At 44.5% G+C, this 21073-nt stretch overlaps 1 protein-coding gene across 1 annotated transcript in view; it reads left to right on the top strand.

Moving 5' to 3' along the window:
• Nucleotides 1–2030: 2030 nt before the first annotated feature.
• Nucleotides 2031–21073, top strand: part of myo3a (myosin IIIA) — an 80368-nt gene continuing 61325 nt past the window's right edge. Inside the window, exons 1-3 of the mRNA XM_029755810.1 lie at nt 2031–2113; nt 10230–10413; nt 14017–14151. Of these exons, the coding sequence (XP_029611670.1) occupies nt 2112–2113; nt 10230–10413; nt 14017–14151 (321 nt within the window). The 5' untranslated portion in view covers nt 2031–2111. The remainder of the gene's footprint in view (nt 2114–10229; nt 10414–14016; nt 14152–21073) is intronic.

Here is a 21073-nt window from a genome sequence, read left to right as displayed (position 1 = left end):
GGAAGAGTGGGGTAACATCTCACAGCAAGAACTGGCAAATCTGGTGCAGTCCATGAGGAGGAGATGCACTGCAGTACTTAATGCAGCTGGTGGCCACATCAGATACTGACTGTTACTATTTTGATCCCCCCTTTGTTCAGGGACACATTATTCCATTTCTGTTAGTCACATGTCTGTGGAATTTGTTCAGTTTATGTCTCAGTTGTTGAATTTTGTTATGTTGATACAAATACTTACACATGTTAGTTTGCTGAAAATAAACGCAGTTGACAGTGAGAGGATGTTTCTATTTTTGCTGGTTTACATATACACCTACTCATTCCAGTTTTTCTTTATTTTTACTATTTTTTACATTGTATAATAATAGTGAAGACATCAAATGTATGATGAATCTATGAAATAACACATATGGAATCACGTAGTAACCAAAAAGTGTTAAACATATCCAAATATATTTTAAATGTGAGATTCTTCAAAGTAGCCACGCTTTGACTTGATGACAGCTTTGCACACTCTTGGTATTCTCTCAACCAGCTTCACCTGGAATGCTTTTCCAACAGTTTTGAAGGAGTTCTCACATATGCTGATTACAGTACTTGTTGGCTGCTTTTCCTTCACTCTGCGATCAAACTCATCCCAAATACCCTCAATTGGGTTAAGGTCAGGTGATTGTGGAGGCCAGGTCATCTGATGCAGCACTCCATCACTCTCCTTCTTTGTCAAATAGCCTTTACACAGCCTGGAGGGGTGTTGGGTCATTGTCCAGTTGAAAAACAAATGATAGTCCCATTAAGCGCTAACGAGATGGGATGGCGTACCGCTGCAGAATGCTGTGGTAGCCACGCTGGTTAAGTGTGCCTTGAATTCTAAATGAATCACCGGCAGTGTCACCAGCAAAGCACCTCCACACCATCACACTTCCTCCTCCATGCTTCACGGTGGGAACCACACATGCGAAGATCATCCATTCACCTACTCTGTGTCTCACAAAGACAAGGCGGTTGGAACCAAAAATCTCAAATTTGGACTCATCAGACCAAAGGACAGATTTCGACCATTCTAATGTCCATTGCTCATGTTCCTTGGCCCAAGCAAGTCTCTTCTTCTTATTGGTGTCATTTAGTAGTGGTTTCTTTGCAGCAATTGTACCACGAAGGCTTGATTCACACAGTCTCCTCTGAACAGTTGATGTTGAGATGTGTCTGTTATTTGAACTCTGTGAAGCATTTATTTGGGCTGCAATTTCTGATGCTGGTAACTTCTTGAACTTACTGGTAAGTTCTTGAAATTTTCCGCATTGACTGACCATCATGTCTTAAAGTAATGATGGACTGCCATTTCTCTCTGCTCATTTGAGCTGTTCTTGCCATAATATGGACTTGGTCTTTTACCAAATAGGGATATCTTCTTAATACCACCCCTACCTTGTCACAACACAACTGATTGGCTCAAACACATTAAGAAGGAAAGGCAAACTGTGGCTACTTTCAAGTATTTCAAATATAAAATGTATTTTGATTTGTTTAACACTTTCTTGGTTACTACATGATTCCTTATGTGTTACTTCATAGTTTTTATGTCTTCACTATTATTCTATAATGTAGAACATTTTAAAAATAAGTAAGTTAAAAAAAACCTGGAATGAGTAGGTGTGTACAACCTTTTGACTGGTACTGTATATGTTATCCTAACAAAACACTGTACATGGATAACAGGGATTAAATACAATAGAGTTAATATAATGCTCAGTAGTAAATTCTGTACAAGACCACCAAGAAGAGAAAGGGATGGCACTGTGTCTTTAGCAAGCACCATATTGTAAGGTTGCACTAATCAGCTTTGCTTTGTGTATGAATGAGCATCTATATGGGGAAAGGCTCATGTTGCAACTGGCTAATTCCTCTTAATCCTGACATATCTCCTCCTACTTAGAGATTGTTTCCAATGGAAGGAGTGAGGGGATTGCTAGCGAGATTAGCGCTGGTTAGCTCCTCCTCTGTTGTTTACACTCATAGTTGCTTTCCCTCTCTCACTCCCTCGAAGCTAACCGAATTCACAGAAAATGGATTAATCCTCCTCCAAAATATGTCCCCAGGCACAATGACAAAACGATGTAAGTTTTTTCTGTTGTTGGTTTTGGTGTTGTTGTGGATTAGATAGACAAAGTTGTGTGAGTTTGACCAGGGGATAACCTTGGCCTGACTGAAATTTGGCCCCATGGAAGTGTACTGTGTGTGGTTGTCAGGTATTAGTGTAGCTGTAATTTATTGGAAGATAATAGGGCAAGATTGCTTTTCCCCATCCCAGAAAACAAATGATAGTAACCAAATAAAAAGATCCAAACAACACTCAAAGAGCCATGTCTGCATATAAGTGCATATAAAATGTATATTTTTTTCTAAACCACAGCTCTTTGAATGTTGGTTGGATCTTTTTCTTTGGTTACTACAGTATCATTGGTTTTCTGGGATGGTGGAGGGTTATCTTGCTCCCATTATCTTCCTCTGATTGTAGGTCATGCAGTGTAAAGCCCCCATTCAGGAGATGGAAGACCAACTGGGGCTGCAGGTAAAATGATGAGTCCTCTGCTCTAGAGATTGGGACTGATATCACTGCTTTGACGCTTGTTCTGGATGCTGTTGGAAATGAGAACATACACCCCTGCTGTGTGAATTTATAGAATGTGTGTCAGAATACAAACCTTGCTTTATTTTTCAAACATCCAAGTTAAGGAAACTCACAGTGGGATGCAATCTCCACATAGGTAGTGACTGGAGGAGTTGACAGCATGCACGGACACCTATAGGCCTTTAAATTGAGCTGTATCTTTATAGCCTAATTAGGCTGAGATACAGTGCATTCGGAAAGTATTCAGACTCCTTCCTTTTTCCTAATTTTGTTACATTATAGCCTTATTATACAATTGGGTGTGATTACTTATGTAAATGTGATATTTCCGTTTTTGTTTTATTATACATTTGTAAATATTTGGAAAAACCTGGCTTTGCATTGTCATTGTGGGGTATTGTGAGTAGATTGATGAGGAAAAAAACAATTTAATCATTTTTGGAATAAGGTGTAACGTAACAAAATGTGGAAAAAGTCAAGCGGTCTGAATACTTTCCAAATGCACTGTACTAGTAAGCACTTTGTATTGATCATTATTTCCCCAAAATGTTTGTTGTTGTTAGTCTTTTAGAGCTTTCCTAGTATGTCTAGTTGCCTTTTCAGATACCCAAACTATAGTACATCCATCCATTCACTAATACAGTATTATACAATTTGTTGAACATTGCTGGCAAGCGGCTATCATCAAAGTACACCGTCAAAGAACTGAGAGTTCTTCCAGGTGGAATGATACAATCACCTTTTGGTCTTTCACCTTACACCAAGACAGTAGGCTTATTTAGGCCTTCCTGTTCTATCTCATTGTTGTCTCTGATGTTAGAGGGATCATCCATTAGGTTTTGTTCTGGAAGCCTTTGATCGTGTAATGGACCCAGAGAAACTTCCCTCTGAGTTCTTGGCCCACGCTAACAGGGCAGTCATTTGTTCAGTACTGGTGTGTCTAGTGTTCTCAATGTCTAAAGTGTTAGGACTCGTTCCCACTCACACACGCACAGTGATGTAAAGTACTTAAGTAAAAATACTTTAAAGTACTACTTAAGTAATTTTTGGGGTATCTGTACTTTACTATTTACCTTTTACTTTTACTTCACTACATTCCTAAATAAAATAATGTATTTTTTACTCCATAAATTTTCCCTGACACCCAAAGGTACTCGTTACATTTTGACAGGAAAATGGTCCAATCGATACAGGGACGTAATCCCCCATCCCTCTTTCCAATAAAGAAAACCCCCGCTCCTGCAAGTGAAGTGGACGGCCGAATAAAATCAGCCACCAGCGCCTCCTTAATATAACTGTTCATGGCTGAGTCTCTGGACCTGAGAGAGAATACAGCCCTCCTCTCGGAGGAGTGGTGCCAGGCAGGAGGTCAATGGCACAATTGTAGGACCTGTGAGGAGGCAGTCCGCTGGCCCTTCGTTTGCTGAAGACCTGATTCAGATCCCAGTAATCCTGAAGGTACGCGGTAAAGATCAGGCTTGTCATCCCCAGCTGGGGGAACAGGAGAATCGGAAGCCTCCAGATGAGCAGGGCCAGAAAGATGTGGAGAGCGTTGCTGGCAGGTGGACTGGCATGAAGGATTCCATCCCAGAACTCTTCTTGAGGGACTGTCAATTTGATTATGGATATGGATTATGGATAGAAAGCCACGGATGTCCAAGAACCAGGGGTAGCTCAGGAGAGTCCACCAAATTTCACTGGATAAACTCCACATGACAATCCAGAACTCGTAGCTGAATAGGCATGGTGAGTTGCTTCACCTTCCTAGACCCTAGGGGCACCCCATCCAGCACAGTGACCGACAATGGAATGTCCAGCTTAGTGAGGGGCAGCCCCTGTTGGGGAGCTAATGTGTGATCCAGAAAACACCCGGTAGCCCCAGTTTCTATGAAAGCAGGAATGTCCAACTGCCCATTGTCCCAAAGCAGCTTGGCCGGAAGCAAGGTGCGTACCATTTCGGCAGCTGGAGACTGTATCTGATGCGGCAGTATTCTCCCGTCTACTGACGAGTCCTCCCGTTTTCCGTCAGCTCGGGACAGGAGGCACGGAAATGTCCAGACTGTCCACAGTAAAGACAACGTTGCTTGTTAATCCTGCGCCTTCTCTCCAGAGCAGAAAGTCTGGTGAGTCCCAATTGTATTGGCTCCTCTGAAGGAGAACCAGAGCCGAATTGAGAACTCTGATGGTGTATAGGACAAGCAGACGCAGCATAAGGCAGTGGAACAAGTGAAGAATTGACTCCCTCAGCGGAACCCGAAACACTTGAATCCACTCAGAACCCCTCCGTCCTCTCACAACAATGTTCCCGAAGCCGGTTGTCAATCCGGGTGGCCAGAACGATAAGCTCATCCAGAGTGTGAGGGTTGTCCCGGGAAGCCAGTTCATCCTTGAGAACCTCGCTGAGTCTGTTCAAAAAGGCTGAGTGAAGTGCCTCTGTATTCCAACCGCTCTCAGCGGTGAGTCTTTGAGCAGCGTTCATGCCACTGATGGGGTGTTCAAAAACCCACTTAATCTCCTGGGTGAAGCTTTGCCAATTAAAACAAACGTCCGATTGCTGCTCCCATATGGCCGTGGCCCAGGCCAGAGCCCGTCCTGAGAGCAAGGGGATGACGTATGCCACTCTGGAACGCTCGGTGGGAAACGTTGATGCCTGCAGCTCGAAGGCCAGCGAGCATTGGAGCAGGAGCCCACGACACCTCCCAGGATGCCCCTCATAGCGCTCCGGTGCCGGGAGATGAGGCTCCCAAAGGGAGGAAGACGCTGAGCTGGTAGGGAGTGGAGGATTAGGAACAGCCACAGGTGCAGCAGCCATCGCTCCCGTCTGTCCTGTCTGCAGAGCGGACACAAGAGTTCTTAAATCATCCGGCAATGTCTGCAGCCGCGCCTCATGGCGGCCAATCACAGTTCCATGGTGGGTGAGAGCCGACCGTAAATGGTGAAGTTCGGAATGTTCCTCGTACGACTGAGAAGTCTCTGCTGGGTCCATTGTTGGCTAAGGTCTACTGTCACAACAATGCTTGTACGAACTCGAACCCAGGCGCAGAGAAACACAGCAAGCAGAGGTAAGGGTAAATCCAGATATTTTACTTCGAGTCTTAACAGAAACAAGTCAACCACACAAGAGTACACTAATACAACATGAGACCTAAGCAAAGATCCAGACCAACTGAGGAACCTAAATAAACAAGGCAACCAGGTGAACAGAGAAGGTAATTAAACACAGGTGAATCCAATAAGTAATAATGAGGGTAACCTGGAAACTAGAAAACAAGGTAAGGCTGCCCTCCAGCTGTAACCTTAGGAAACAACAATCAAATAAAACAGAAACTGTGACACCTCTCCCCTGAATTCTGCAAATTACAAAAAGTATAAGAACACATTTACTCATCTACTTTGGATATCCCAAGAAAATATATTTTACAAACAAATTTCAAGAATCCTTAAATAATATAAAGTCAACTTGGAATATCATCAACTATTGAATAAGGAAAAGGCATCTACAACTATTCCATCTCAATTTATTGTTGGAAATATAACATATAGTGATCCTGATGTTATTTCAGGTGAATTTAATACACTTTTTTTGTGAATGTGGGTTCCTCTCTGTCAAAGAAAATGTAGAAAACTGATGGAAATCCCTTGGATTACATTAAGGGACATTTCCCTTCTGTAGTTCCGTTTGATCTCTCTCAACCAGCTTCTTGAGGTAGTCACCTGGAATGTATTTCAATTAACAGGTGTGCCTTGTTTAAAGTTAATTTGTGGAATTTCTTTCCTTCTTAATGTGTTTGAGCCAATCAGTTGTGTTGTAACAAGGTAGGGTTGGTATACAGAAGATAGCCTTATTTGGTAAATACATTTGTTATTTTTAAAACATTTTATTTAATATTTAACTAGGTAAGTCAGTTAAGAACAAATTCTTACTTAGAATGGGGGCCTAACCTGGACACTGGGCCAATTGTGCGCCGCCCTGTGGGACTCCCAATCAGGGCCAGTTGTGATACAGCCTAGATGTAAAAAGACCAAGTCCATATTATGGCAAGAACAGTTCAAATAAGCAAAAAGAAACCACAGTCCATCATTACTTTAGGATATGAATGTCAGTCAATGCGGAAAATTTCAAGAACTTTGAACATTTTTTCAAGTGCAGTCACAAAAACTATCAAGCGCTATGATGAAACTGGCTCTCATGAGGATCGCCACAGGAAAGGAAGACCCAGAGTTACCTCTGCTGCAGAGGATAAGTTCATTTGAATTACCAGCCTCAGAAATCGGCAATTAACTGCACCTCAGATTGCAGCCCAAATAAATGCTTCACAGAGTTCAAATAACAGACACATCTCAACATCAACTGTTCAGAAGAGACTGTGAATCAGGCCTTCATGGTCCAATTGCTGCAAAGAAACCACAACTAAAGGACACCAATAATAAGAAAAGACTTGCTTGGGTCAAGAAACACGAGCAATGGACATTAGACCGGTTGAAATCTGTCTTTTGCTCTGATGAGTCCAAATTTGAGATTTTTGGTTCCAACCACTGTGTCTTTGTGAGACACAGAGTAGCTGAACGGATGATCTCCGCATGTGTGGTTCCCACCGTGAAGCATGGAGGAGGAGGTGTGATGGTGTGAGGGTGCATAGCTGGTGACACTGTATGCGATTAATTTAGAATTCAAGGCACACTTAACCAGCGTGGCTACCACAGCATTCTGCAGTGATAAGCCATCCCATCTCGTTTGCGCTTAGTGGGACCATCATTTGTTTTTCAACTGGACAATGACCTAAAACACACCTTCAGGTGTATGAAATATAAAATATATTTGGATTTGTTTAACACTTTTTTGGTTACTACATATTTCCATATGTGTTATTTCATAGTTTTGATGTCTTCAGTGTTATTCTACAATGTAGAAAATAGTACAATTAAAGAAAAACCCATAAATAAGTCATGTGTTTCCAAACTTTTGACTGGCACTGTATATCTTCATCAAATCTATGCAAACTGGTCTTGTTCCTAAAGATTTGAAAATTGACAAAGTTATCCCCCTCTATTAATCTGGGGATCCAATATATTTTACAAATGATCGCCCAATATCTGTACTGCCATGTTTTTCTAAAATCCTAGAAAAATTGGTGTATAAGAGAATATTGAAACATGTAAATCATTATATTCTATTCTATTCTATACTCGCACCAATATGGTTTTCGTGGATAAAATCTTTACAGCCTTTAACAACAATGAATACGCTCTTGGCATCTTTTTAGATTTATCCAAAGCTTTTCACACAGTTGATCATGAAATATTATTTTCTAAATTGCATTATTACGGTTTTCATGATTATACATTTATTTTTTTATTTCACCTTTATTTGACCAGGTCGGCTAGTTGAGAACAAGTTCCATTTACAACTGCAACCTGGCCAAGATAAAGCAAAGCAGTGCGACACAAACAACACAGAGTTACACATGGAATAAACAAGCGTACAGTCAATAACACAATAGAAAAAAAAGTCTATATACAGTGTGTGCAAATGGCGTGAGGAGGTAGGCAATAAATAGGCCATAGTATCGAAGTAATTACAATTTAGCAGATTAACACTGGAGTGATAAATGAGCAGAGGATGATATGCAAGTAGAGATACTGGTGTGCAGAAAAGTAAATCCAAAAAATATGGGGATGAGGTAGGTAGATTGGGTGGGCTATTTACAGATGGACTATGTACAGCTGCAGCGATCGGTTAGCTGCTCAGATAGCTGGTGATATAATGTAGCAATATGTCTGATAGAGAACAATTTGTTTATGCAAACGGCTGTGCATCTACCAGGACCAAGATATCCGGTGGTTTGCCACAGGGTTCAATAATTGGACCTTCTTTATTCCTAATCTATGTCAATGACTTTGCTGGTGTGTCTTCTACCGTACTTCCTCTTCTCTTTGCTGATGATACACACAAGAATTTTGATTCACTTATTAATGAAGCCAACTCAGGTATGTCCACATTTTCTGAATGGTTCCAGATAAACAAATTATCTTTAAATGTGAAAAAAAATCCATTTTTATTGTATTCACTAGTAAGCATAAGAAATATAGTAAAAAAAAATGTAAATAAAAAAGAACCAGAATCTCAGTTGGTAGGAATTAAAATGGAACAAGTCACATCCACTAGATTCCTCAGAGTTCTAATTGATGAAAAGTTATCCTGGAATGATCATATTCCATTTGTTTGCAGCAAAGTGATGAAATCTGTTGATGTCATCAGAAAGATGAGCGGTTTGGTTCATCAGGCCTGCTTCCTAACTCTATCGCTTAATTAACTGTAATGTTGTCTGGGCCAGTACATATGCCTCCTACCTACACGAATTACTCATCATTCAAAATACATTTAATTACCTGGCTCCATCTGCACCTTTGTTTAAGAAACTCAATATCTTGTTAATTTACAACATTAATGTACGCCAGTTATGCACTTTCATCTACAAATACTCATACCTCCCAGATAGTTTACCTAAACCCTTCAATGGATTCTTCCGTGTTAATTCTGAAATCCATCTATATAACACAAGACACTGCGATAACCTTCATCCTCCCCTCTGCCGCACCTCACATAGTCAATTCTCTATCAGATACAGAGGTACCATACTGTGGAATTCTTATCTTCACATTGCCAAAACCTCATCATCCCTCAATAACTTAAAGCGAAGACTGGGGGTCATCCTGAAACTACATAATAATCCACTCCATATAGCCTAACACACACACAGACACATGTTTTTTCTTGTATACTGAGTATATCATGTACAATTATAATTAATATGCTTTGATTAACTGATTGAAAAAACACCTCACTTGCACAATGTTTTTACCAGTTTTTTTTCATCTATTCTGTCTTTCACTTCTTTTCTTTGGTGTAAATAAATAAAACCTAAAACATTGGCTCTGTTTCAACCCAATTAGATCCACTCCAATGTTCAAAGTGCAAGGCCTATGCACACTGTATCTGAGGTAATCAAGTATCCTTGAGTAATGTTCTCAGGACATTGTGAACAACCCTTACAATTACAATCATCTCAGTGGAATTCCAACAAGGATACACACTGCAGTAACAAATCTAATGAGAGATAAAGCTACAGATCCTTTACAATCGCTTTGCTTTACATGAACCAATATTTGAGAAGGCCCAGGACTACACTATTGTTTTGACTACCAGAAATAGACCATGGACTTATAAAGACACAAATAACATGCCTGGCTAACAAGCTTGCCCGCCCGCCATCCACCCACCCACCCACCCATCCATCCATCCATCCATCCAGTACCTTCTTCATCATTTGAACTGGCATGTGGGGAGGGGTTAAGGAAGATACAAGACACACGAATGGAAGAATGCAACCATGGTAACCACAATTGGAAGGAAATATGTAAAACGAACTGCCAAGACTGGAGACATATTGCTTATATGCAAAGATGTGAATCATTTGATTTGATGTGCCAAGATTGGTAGCCCTTTTGTTTATTTCATTCACAGAATGAAAAGTTGGGGCTTTAACAAGAAATGTTCATTCACAATGGCCATGTTATTCCTTTACCCCTCTCTTTCCCAGGAGATCTCTCATGAAGATGTTTCCACAATCAGGGAAATCGATTATCTTCGACACATTTCCTGATCCGACAGATACCTGGGAGATCATCGAGACCATCGGGAAAGGGACTTATGGCAAAGTCTATAAAGTACTCAACAAGATCGATGGCAGCAAAGCAGCTGTCAAGATACTGGACCCCATCCATGTGAGTAATGTTTCCTTACTTAGGTTCTGAAGTATGTGTGTCTGCATGTCGAGGTGCATGTTTTTGAAATGAGCATGTTGGGGTTTGGTTTTTAAGTAGGCCAGTAATAGGAATGTCCTTTCATGCCATGCAGGTGTTGTCCTTACTATGCATTAGTGTGACTGGCCGGTAGTAGCCTTCGGTATGTTTATGGTCATGGGGAGCCATAGTGAGGACACTTCACATTACCTGTAGCCCCAGACCTGTCATGTGGGGAGTTTCAGGGAGCTACAGGCCCTGGGCCGTCATCCACGATGAATAGAAATTACACATTAGTCACGCACGTGGATTCCAGACAAGTTTCACATGGATTTTCCCATTTATTTTTCACACATTAGAAAAATGTCACGTGAGGAAAATAAATTGCACATTTTCAGACATGTGTAAAGTCTCACAAAGATTTTTCACATACATTTTTCACATGACTCAGACACATGGTTTTCCAACATTTCACATGTGCTATTCTAAGTTTCACGTGTGCTTTTGGAACCCGTGTCTCCCACAGGAGAAGCCAATGTCTTGACTATTTGATCTAGAGGGCCAATATTGGATTTCTCTTCCAATGTAAATGTAATGAACACAATGGGAGACAGAGAGCTGGTTTAAAGTGTAGGGTGCAGCAGGTGTTTATTTGTAACGGACCACAGGAGGAGGCAGGTAGCTGGGTCCAGGGCCAGGTAGAAGGTCATACACAGGGGGTCCAAAAAGGCAACAGTAAGGCAGGGAAAAGGCTAGTAACGTCATCCAGGAGTTCAGGTAATAGGTTGATAACAGGAAATCCAATAGGCTAAAGTACAGGCAGGGAAAAGGCGTCGTTAGTGAGGCAGGCCAAAACTATCATACACGGGAGGATTAAATTTTAGGAAACCTAGCGCTCCAAATAGACGTGTCTCACAAAACAAACAATATCTTACAATGATGGGGTGCAAAGAAGTGAACTAAATAGTGTGTGATAATGACATATAGGTGATCAGAATTCAGGTGATTGGGATCTGGAGAGTGAGCTGCGTTCAGGAGATCTACGTGTTTGAGAGTGTGAGCTGGAAACAGACGTTACAGTATATTTATTATCAATTTCTCTCAATCTCAGAATATTGACTGTTCAATAAAACATTTTTTTTAAATGAGTTAATTGCAGGATTTGCTGTGATTAATCATGATTAATACAAATTCAGAATTTTCTCGAATTGAGCTGTCATTTAAGCTTTTTTTACAAAAAGAGTATTGACGTCTTGATTTTGTCCAAAGTAACAGTTAGCAAAATCAGGTATATTTAAGATTTAGCAAAGCTATCATTAAGGCAAAGGGTGGCTACTTTGAAGAATCTCAAATGTTAAATAAATTTTGATTTCTTTAACACTTTTTTGGTTACTTCATGATTTCATATGTGTTATTTCATAGTTTTGATGTCTTCACTATTATTGTACAATGTAGAAAAAAGTTAAAATAAAGAAAAACCCTTGAATGAGTAGGTGTGCCCAAACTTTTGATTGGTACTGTATATTTAAGAGCCAAAAACATTTATAATGGAAATAAAAAATCCTCAGAATCTTGTTCTCATTGACTTGCATACTACATTTAACTAGCTAGCTAGCTTGTTTTCACTCGGTCAAAACAATAAGAGGATACAACAAAAATACCAGAAAACTCATCCCAATTTTGTTAAACATGTAATCTCTAGATTTAGAAAATGTAACCATATGTACAAACTGGAAAACAGGATAAAGAAATAAGAAGATTTGGAGAGATCGCTTTGCTGTTTTTTTCACTGGACTTCTTCCAATGATCACGGACCAACATAGGAAGAAGAAACACTCCAAATGCCTTTCCCTTGTGGTATCGCATAGTATACATGTATATCAGTGCAACACCATGGAGGACTACAATAAAAATGGAGTGGATGGCTCAGGAAAAATAAATCTTTTTTTTTATGCACTTGAATTATTATACACAGGTAGAAAACATTGCTCCTGCAACATGTTAACATCACCTTTTCACATGTGAGGAGAATAACATTATTTCACCCCCACATGTGAACTTGCAATTCCACATGTGAAACTTTGATTTTCATAAGTGAATGTTTTTCAGATGTGAACTTGCAATTCCACATGTGAAAGTGATATTTTCACATTAAGAGTTTTCTTACATGTGGAACTGCAAATGTGATTTTCACGTGATTGTTTTTCACATGTGAAATTGCAATTCACATGCGGTGAAAACATGTTATTTTCCTCACATGAGAAAAGGTGGTGTTAACACGCGAACTGTACATTTAATACATGTGAAAATATGGTGTCATGAAAACAGCAATTTCCAATGTGAAAATCCGATTTTCACATGTTAAACTGCAAATTTAAAGTCTATCTTATTGGCTTCTGTTTTCCTCTGAGGTTCTGTCTTCTGTTTGGTCACAGTTTGTCACTTTATCAATATTTTCTCTCTTTCTTTATTTCATATTCTCTATGTCTCTCTCTCTCAGTCAGTCTTCTGTCTCCACAACAGACTTCCCCAACCTCTTCATTAGAATTGTTCTTTCTCTTTCTCAATTTATATATTTTATCTATCTCCATCTCTCTCTCTCTGTATGGCTTAATATCAGCCTCCCCTTCTTTTGTTAACAACACAAAGCATCAACTGTAGATTTACCTAGATTGTGCTTTCAAGGTCCTACAATTACATGAAAGAGAGAAATGTTTGATTGTTCATTCATAAACATATATTTCATTACTGATCTAAAGAAAGTACACGTTTGAAGTGAACGTGGTTGCTATGGCTATAAAATCGAGCCAACATTTTCTTCCTCTCGTTTTGAGAAATGAATCCGGTGAGATGCTGGAAAAATATGACACAAACGGCACATTGCTACGTTGAAAGAAAATGTGAAAAGATCAACTACAGTAGCTACTTGACTGTACCATGTTTTTTATTATTGGCCATGTAGTTCAGTAAGCACTAGAAGTGTTTACAATTCCTAACAATGGTTTCTTTCAAAAGCAGATACTCGACGCTATACGTGGACAAGGTTAAAGTAGATTACGCAACTCTTGTTGTGTTCATATGCTTTTCCGGGTACAATGAATGGCACTATTAAGTGAAAGCGTAATGAACAGTTGTTTTTATCCATTAAATTCTAGCATCAGCTTAATAACTGTCTCATTAGTCTGTAGAGAGTTTGTTACTGTTTTTCATTAATGAAGAATAATTATCTATAGACCGTTCTCTGAGAGGAGCATCCTTTTAATCAATCGGTTGATAGGTTCCTGCAGAGAACACAAGCATGCAGTACATGCACAGTATCACTCATTAAAGATGATCAGATTCGTAAGCATTGAGATTACATTTTAGTAACCACAGCTCTTGGTTCCGTTACGACTGTTTAATTCCTCTTTGTGATGCGAGCATGTATTGTGATTTGGCATATGATTGAATACATAACATGACAAAAACAATTTATCATAAGATTTGGCTGCAGAACACCAAATTGTTACAGATAGGTAATTAAGGATTCATGGTAAGTCTTCTGTCATTTTACATTGTTGACCCATGTTGGTTATTGTTTTCCAGGATATCGATGAGGAGATTGAAGCGGAATACAACATCCTCAAGGCTCTCTCTGACCACGCCAATGTGGTTAAATTCTTTGGGATGTACTACCAGAAGGATGTCAAAAACGGGGACCAGTTGTGGCTAGTTCTTGAGGTAAAGTCCACAATGTTTTTTTGCTGTACATTAATGTGACTAACTGTTTACATTTGAGTCAATCATAAGATGCTCTTATCCAGAGTGACTTACAGAAGCAATTAGGGTTAAGTGCCTTGGTCAATGATAGATTTGTTCAACTAGTCGGCTCTATACTTGGTAGACAGCACAGTGGTGAAGGGATAAGTCGGGGGGAAGGTATTATGTAACAGTATAAGATCCAGCAGGAGGTCTGAACATGCAGTTTTCCCATAGAAGGCCATATGGGCTCTGGTGTCATTGGCTCAACCTGTGTCGTGCTGAGAGAAGCAGAGGAGGGATTTGCATTTCCTGTGCCGTCTCCACGAATCAGTGTGGACAGCTGATTTTGCTCTTGTCTGGCTGAGTGCAGTATATTCTGGGTGTCCAGGGGCTGTTTTCACGACTGCAAATATAAGTTCATTACACTTTTTATACTACCCTGCAATCGCCAACATACAGTTAAAGTCGGAAGTTTACATACACTTAGGTTGGAGTCATTAAAACTCATTTTTCAACCACTCCACAAATATCTTGTTAACAAACTATAGTTTTGGCAAGTCAGTTAGGACATTACTTTGTGCATGACACAAGTAATTTTTCCAACAATTGTTACAGACAGATTATTTCACTTTTAATTCACTGTATCACAATTCCAGTGGGTCAGAAGTTTACATACACTAAGTTGATTGTGCCTTTAAACAGCTTGGAAAATTCCAGAAAACTATGTCATGGCTTTAGAAGCTTCTGATAGGCTTATTGACATCATTTGAGCCAATTGGAGGTGTACCTGTGGATGTATTTCAAGTCCTACCTTCAAACGCAGTGCCTCTGTGCTTGACATTATGGGAAAATTAAAATAAATCAGCCTAGAACTCAGAAAAACTATTGTAGACCTCCACAAGTCTGGTTCATCCTTGGGAGCAATTTCCAAACACCTGAAGGTACCGCGTTCTTCTGTACAAACAATTGTATGCAAGTATAAACACCATGGGACCACACAGCCGTCATACCTGTCACGGTCGTGATAATGGACGGACCAAGGCGCAGCGTGTGCTTAGTTCCACATCTTTATTTGCAGTGAAAACTTAAATAAAAAACAATAAACACACAACGAACGTGAACTACGTGGTGCTGAATGCACTCACACAAAACAATATCCCACAAACACAGGTGGGAAAAAGGACTACCTAAATATGATCCCCAATCAGAGGCAACGATTACCAGCTGCCTCTAATTGGGAACCATACAAACCACCAACATAGAAATACAAACGCTAGAAACCCCCCTAGTCACGCTCTGACCTATACACCATAGAGAACCCAGAGGGCTCTCTATGGTTAGGGCATGACAATACCGCTCAGGAAGGAGACGCGTTCTGTTTCCTAGAGATGAACGTACTTTGGTGCGAAAAGTGCAAATCAATCCCAGAACAACAACAAAGGACCTTGTGAAGATGCTGGAGGAAACAGGTACTAAAGTATCTACAGTTGAAGTCGGACGTTTACATACACCTAAGCCAAATACATTTAAACTCAGTTTTTCACAACTCCTGACATTTAATCCTAGCAAAAATTCCCTGTCTTAGGTCAGTTAGGATCACCACTTTATCTTAAGAATGTGGAATGTCAGAATAATAGTAGAGAGAATGATTTATTTCATCTTTTATTTCTTTCATCACATTCCCAGTGGGTCAGAAGTTTACATACACTCAATTAATATTTGGTAGCATTGCCTTTAAATTGTTTAACTTTGGTAAAATGTTTTGGGTAGCCTTCCACAAGCTTCCCACAATAAGTTGGGTGAATTTTGGCCCCTTCCTCCTGACAGAGTGTCACGACAGTGACGGATGGTGGCGCCCCTCCTCGGCCGGGCGGGGCTCGGCGGTCGTCGTCGCCGAACTACTAGCTGCCATCGATCCCTTTTTGTTTCACTTTCGTTTGGTTAGGTCTAGGTAGGCACGCACCTGTTTTGGGTTAGTCATTAGAAAGGGGGGGTTATTTAGGTTAGCGTAGGATGTATGGTTTTTGTACGTGATTGTGTTGCTCTGTATTTTGGCTTGTGTTCACGCTGATTGTGTTTATGCTCTAGTGCGTGGTTTTGCGCCGACTGTTTTCTGTCCCCTATGTTTGGGGCACATTGTTTTGTGTGCGCTCTGGATCGTTGTTGGGGTGGCTTGTGTTTCGCCGTTGTGCTCATTAAAAGCCACTACCCTGTATCGCTGCTTCCTGCGCTTGATTCCTCACCCACTACGCCCAAGCTTGACAGAAATCACGTACCCTAACGTAATGGAGTCAGCAGGAGCTTCAGCGCCAGCCATGTCCATGGAGGAAACCGTGGACAAACACTCTACCCTGCTCCACCGGCTGGGGAACGCCATGGATCAGGTGTTGACGCGCCTGGAGAGCTGGGACCGACGCGCTCTCGGCCCCCCGAACGCGGCAGTCCAACAGCCTGCGCCCCCCCCAGCACCCACAGCCCCCAGTGCCAGTGGGGTGAAACTCGCTCCCCCCAGGGAGTACGATGGAACGGCCGCTGGGTGTAAGGGCTTCTTACTCCAGTTGGAGTTATACCTGGCGACCGTTCGTCCCCCTCCCTCGGGGGAGGAGAGCGTCAGCGTCCTCGTCTCCTGTCTCACGGGTAAGGCCCTGGAATGGGCAAACGCCGTGTGGGACAGTCCAGACTCAGCCAGGGACAACTACCCAGAGTTCACCCGCCGCTTTCGGGCAGTATTCGATCATCCCCCGGAGGGGAGAGCGGCGGGTGAGCGGCTGTTTCACCTGAGGCAGGAGACGAGGAGCGCGCAGGATTTCGCTGTCGGGACACGACTCACACACTGGACCAACTGGTGGATCTGTCCATCCGACTGGACAATCTGCTGGCCGCCCGCGGACGTCCGACCCGGGCCCTGCTCATTCCACCCTCCAGCCCTCCTGCTCCCACGCCTATGGAGATAGGGGGGGCAGCAGCCAGGAAGACTGGAGGGGGAGGTCGCTCCTGCACCTCATGTGGTCGCAGAGGGCACACTGTGGATCGGTGCTGGGGAGACTCCCCTAGGAGTCCAGACGGCAGGCAGAGCGCTCCTTTGACACCTCAGGTGAGTCAGCACCAGCCTCACCCAGAGCCCCCTGTACGTCACATGTATGTGTCAGTGTCTTTTCCTTGTTTCTCCCCTCACTCCCGGTTTAAGGCGCTAGTCGATTCAGGCGCAGCAGGGAGTTTTATGGACCGTGGGGTCGCGGCTAAGTTAGGGATTCCCCTGGTCCAGTTGGACCAACCCTTCCCCGTGCACGCCCTAGACAGTCGACCACTAGGGTCGGGGCTGGTCAGGGAGGTCACTGTACCTCTGGTCATGGTAATGCGGGGGGGTTATGAGGAGCGGATTAGTCTTTTCCTCATCGATTCCCCAGTGTTTCCAGTGGTTCTAGGGATTCCCTGGCTAGCCACTCACAACCCTAAGATTTCGTGGGGACAGAGGGCTCTTAAGGGGTGGTCAAATGAGTGCTCGGGCAGGTGCATAGGAGTTTCCATCGGTGCGACTACGGTGGAGAGTCCAGACCAAGTCTCCACCGTGCGCATTCCCTCAGAGTATGCCGATTTGGCTATCGCCTTCAGTAAAACGAAGGCGACCCAATTACCACCTCATCGACGAGGAGACTGTGCGATAAACCTCCAGGTGGGCGCTGCCCTTCCTCGTAGTCACGTTTATCCCCTGTCTCAGGAGGAGACAGCGGCTATGGAGACATACGTCACTGAATCCTTGAGGCAGGGATACATTCGGCCATCTCACTCACCCGTCTCCTCGAGCTTCTTTTTCGTGAAGAAGAAGGAGGGAGGTCTGCGCCCGCGCATTGACTATAGAGGTCTAAATGCCATCACAGTGGGTTTCAGTTACCCACTACCTCTCATCGCCTCGGCGATGGAGTCATTTCACGGGGCGCGCTTCTTCACGAAATTGGATCTCAGGAGCGCATATAATCTGGTGCGTATCCGAGGAGGGGACGAGTGGAAAACTGCATTTAGTACCACATCTGGCCATTATGAGTACCTCGTCATGCCGTATGGGTTAAAGAATGCTCCCGCAGTCTTTCAATCCTTTGTGGACGAGATTCTCCGGGACCTGCTCGGTCAGGGTGTAGTGGTGTACATCGATGACATTCTGGTCTACTCCGCTACACGCGCCGAGCATGTGTCTCTGGTGCGTAAAGTGCTTGGGCGACTGGTGGAGCATGACCTATACGTCAAGGCTGAGAAATGTGAGTTTTCCAAACCAGCCGTCTCTTTCTTGGGGTATCGCATTTCCTCATCAGGGGTAGTGATGGAATGTGACCGCGTCTCAGCCGTGCGTAATTGGCCGACTCCCACCACGGTGAAGGAAGTGCAGCGGTTTTTGGGATTTGCCAATTACTACCGGAGGTTTATCCGGGGCTTTGGGCAGGTGGCGGCTCCCATTACCTCACTGTTGAAGGGGGGCCCGGGCGGTTGCAGTGGTCCGCGGAGGCGGACAGGGCCTTTAGTCGTCTGAAGGTTTTGTTCACCGACGCCCCGGTGCTGGCGCACCCGGACCCCTCTTTGCCCTTCATAGTGGAGGTGGACGCGTCCGAGGCTGGGGTAGGAGCCGTGCTGTCCCAGCGCTCGGGCGCCCCCCCCCAAGCTCCGCCCCTGCGCCTTCTTCTCTAGGAAGTTGAGTCCGGCGGAGCGTAACTATGATGTGGGGGACAGGGAGCTGTTGGCTGTGGTCAGAGCCCTGAAGGTGTGGAGACATTGGCTTGAGGCGGCGCGTCACCCTTTTCTCATCTGGACTGACCACCGCAATCTGGAGTACATCCGGGCGGCGAGGAGACTGAACCCGCGTCAAGCCAGGTGGGCGATGTTCTTTACGAGATTTCGGTTTAACATCTCGTATATCCCAGGTTCCCGGAACACTAAGGCCGACGCACTGTCTCGTCTCCATGACGCCGAGGAACGGTCCACCGAGCCCACGCCCATCCTTCCAGCCTCCTGCCTGGTGGCACCGGTGGTCTGGGAGGTGGACGCGGACATCGAGCGGGCGTTACGGACGGAGCCTACTCCTCCGCAGTGTCCAGTGGGTCGTAAGTACGTTCCGCTCGGTGTTCGCGATCGGCTGATTCGGTGGGCTCACACGCTTCCCTCCTCGGGTCACCCAGGGGTTGAGCGGACAGTGCGTGGTCTTAGTGGGAGATACTGGTGGCCCACCTTGGTGAGGGACGTGAGGCACTATGTCTCCTCCTGTTCGGTGTGCGCTCAGAGTAAGGCTCCCAGGCACCTGCCTAGAGGGAAATTACAACCCCTCCCGGTTCCACAACGACCATGGTCCCACCTGGCGGTGGATTTCTTGACCGATCTCCCGCCGTCTCAGGGCAACACTACGATCCTGGTCGTTGTGGACCGGTTTTCTAAGTCCTGCCGTCTGATTCCGTTACCCGGTCTTCCTACGGCCCTGCAGACCGCGGAAGCCTTATTCACCCACGTCTTCCGGCACTACGGGGTGCCCGAGGATATCGTCTCAGATCGAGGCCCCCAGTTCACGTCCCGAGTGTGGCGGGCGTTTATGGAGCGGCTGGGGGTTTCGGTCAGTCTGACCTCGGGGTTTCACCCCGAAAGTAATGGGCAGGTGGAAAGGGTAAACCAGGAGGTGGGCAGGTTCCTGCGGTCCTACTGCCAGGACCGGCCAGGGGAGTGGGCAAGGTTCGTGCCATGGGCCGAAATGGCTCAGAACTCTTTGCGCCACTCCTCCACCAACATGTCACCATTCCAATGTGTGTTGGGTTATCAGCCGGTCCTGGGGCCATGGCATCAGAGCCAGACGGAGGCCCCTGCGGTGGAGGAATGGGTGCAGCGCTCAAGGGAGACCTGGAACGCTGTGCAGGAATCCCTGGAACGAACCAGGGAGCGACAAAAAGCGAGCGCTGACCGGCACCGCAGCGAGGCCCCCGTGTTCACCCCAGGGGAGAGAGTCTGGCTCTCGACCCAGAACCTGCCCCTCCGCCTGCCCTGCCGGAAGCTGGGTCCGCGGTTTGTGGGGCCATTTAAAGTCCTGAGGAGAATAAACGAGGTGTGTTACAGATTACAACTTCCTTCTTATTATCGTATTAACCCCTCATTTCATGTGTCTCTCCTCAGGCCGGTGGTAGCTGGTCCGCTGCAGGAAAATGAGGTACGGGAGGTCCCTCCACCCCCCCTGGACATCGGGGGGCCCCCGGCGTACACAGTCCGATCCATCTTGGACTCCAGACGCCGGGCGAGGGGCCTGCAGTACCTCGTGGACTGGGAGGGGTACGGCCCGGAGGAGAGGTGCTGGGTACCGGTGGAGGACATACTGGACCCAGCGCTCATCCGGGAGTTCCACAGCCTCCATCCGGATCACCCTGCGCCTCGCCCTCCGGGGCGTCCTCGAGGCCGGCGACGGCGCGCTGCGGGAGCCGCGCGTCAGGGGGGGAGTACTGTCACGACAGTGACGGATGGTGGCGCCCCTCCTCGGCCGGGCGGGGCTCGGCGGTCGTCGTCGCCGAACTACTAGCTGCCATCGATCCCTTTTTGTTTCACTTTCGTTTGGTTAGGTCTAGGTAGGCACGCACCTGTTTTGGGTTAGTCATTAGAAAGGGGGGGTTATTTAGGTTAGCGTAGGATGTATGGTTTTTGTACGTGATTGTGTTGCTCTGTATTTTGGCTTGTGTTCACGCTGATTGTGTTTATGCTCTAGTGCGTGGTTTTGCGCCGACTGTTTTCTGTCCCCTGTGTTTGGGGCACATTGTTTTGTGTGCGCTCTGGATCGCTGTTGGGGTGGCTTGTGTTTCGCCGTTGTGCTCATTAAAAGCCACTATCCTGTATCGCTGCTTCCTGCGCTTGATTCCTCACCCACTACGCCCAAGCTTGACACAGA

This window comes from Salmo trutta, chromosome 6 (assembly GCF_901001165.1).
Source record: "Salmo trutta chromosome 6, fSalTru1.1, whole genome shotgun sequence".
NCBI classification, from domain to species: domain Eukaryota; kingdom Metazoa; phylum Chordata; class Actinopteri; order Salmoniformes; family Salmonidae; genus Salmo; species Salmo trutta.
The sequence above is the reverse complement of the archived record's forward strand: the minus strand, read 5'-3'. Positions and strand labels throughout refer to the sequence as shown.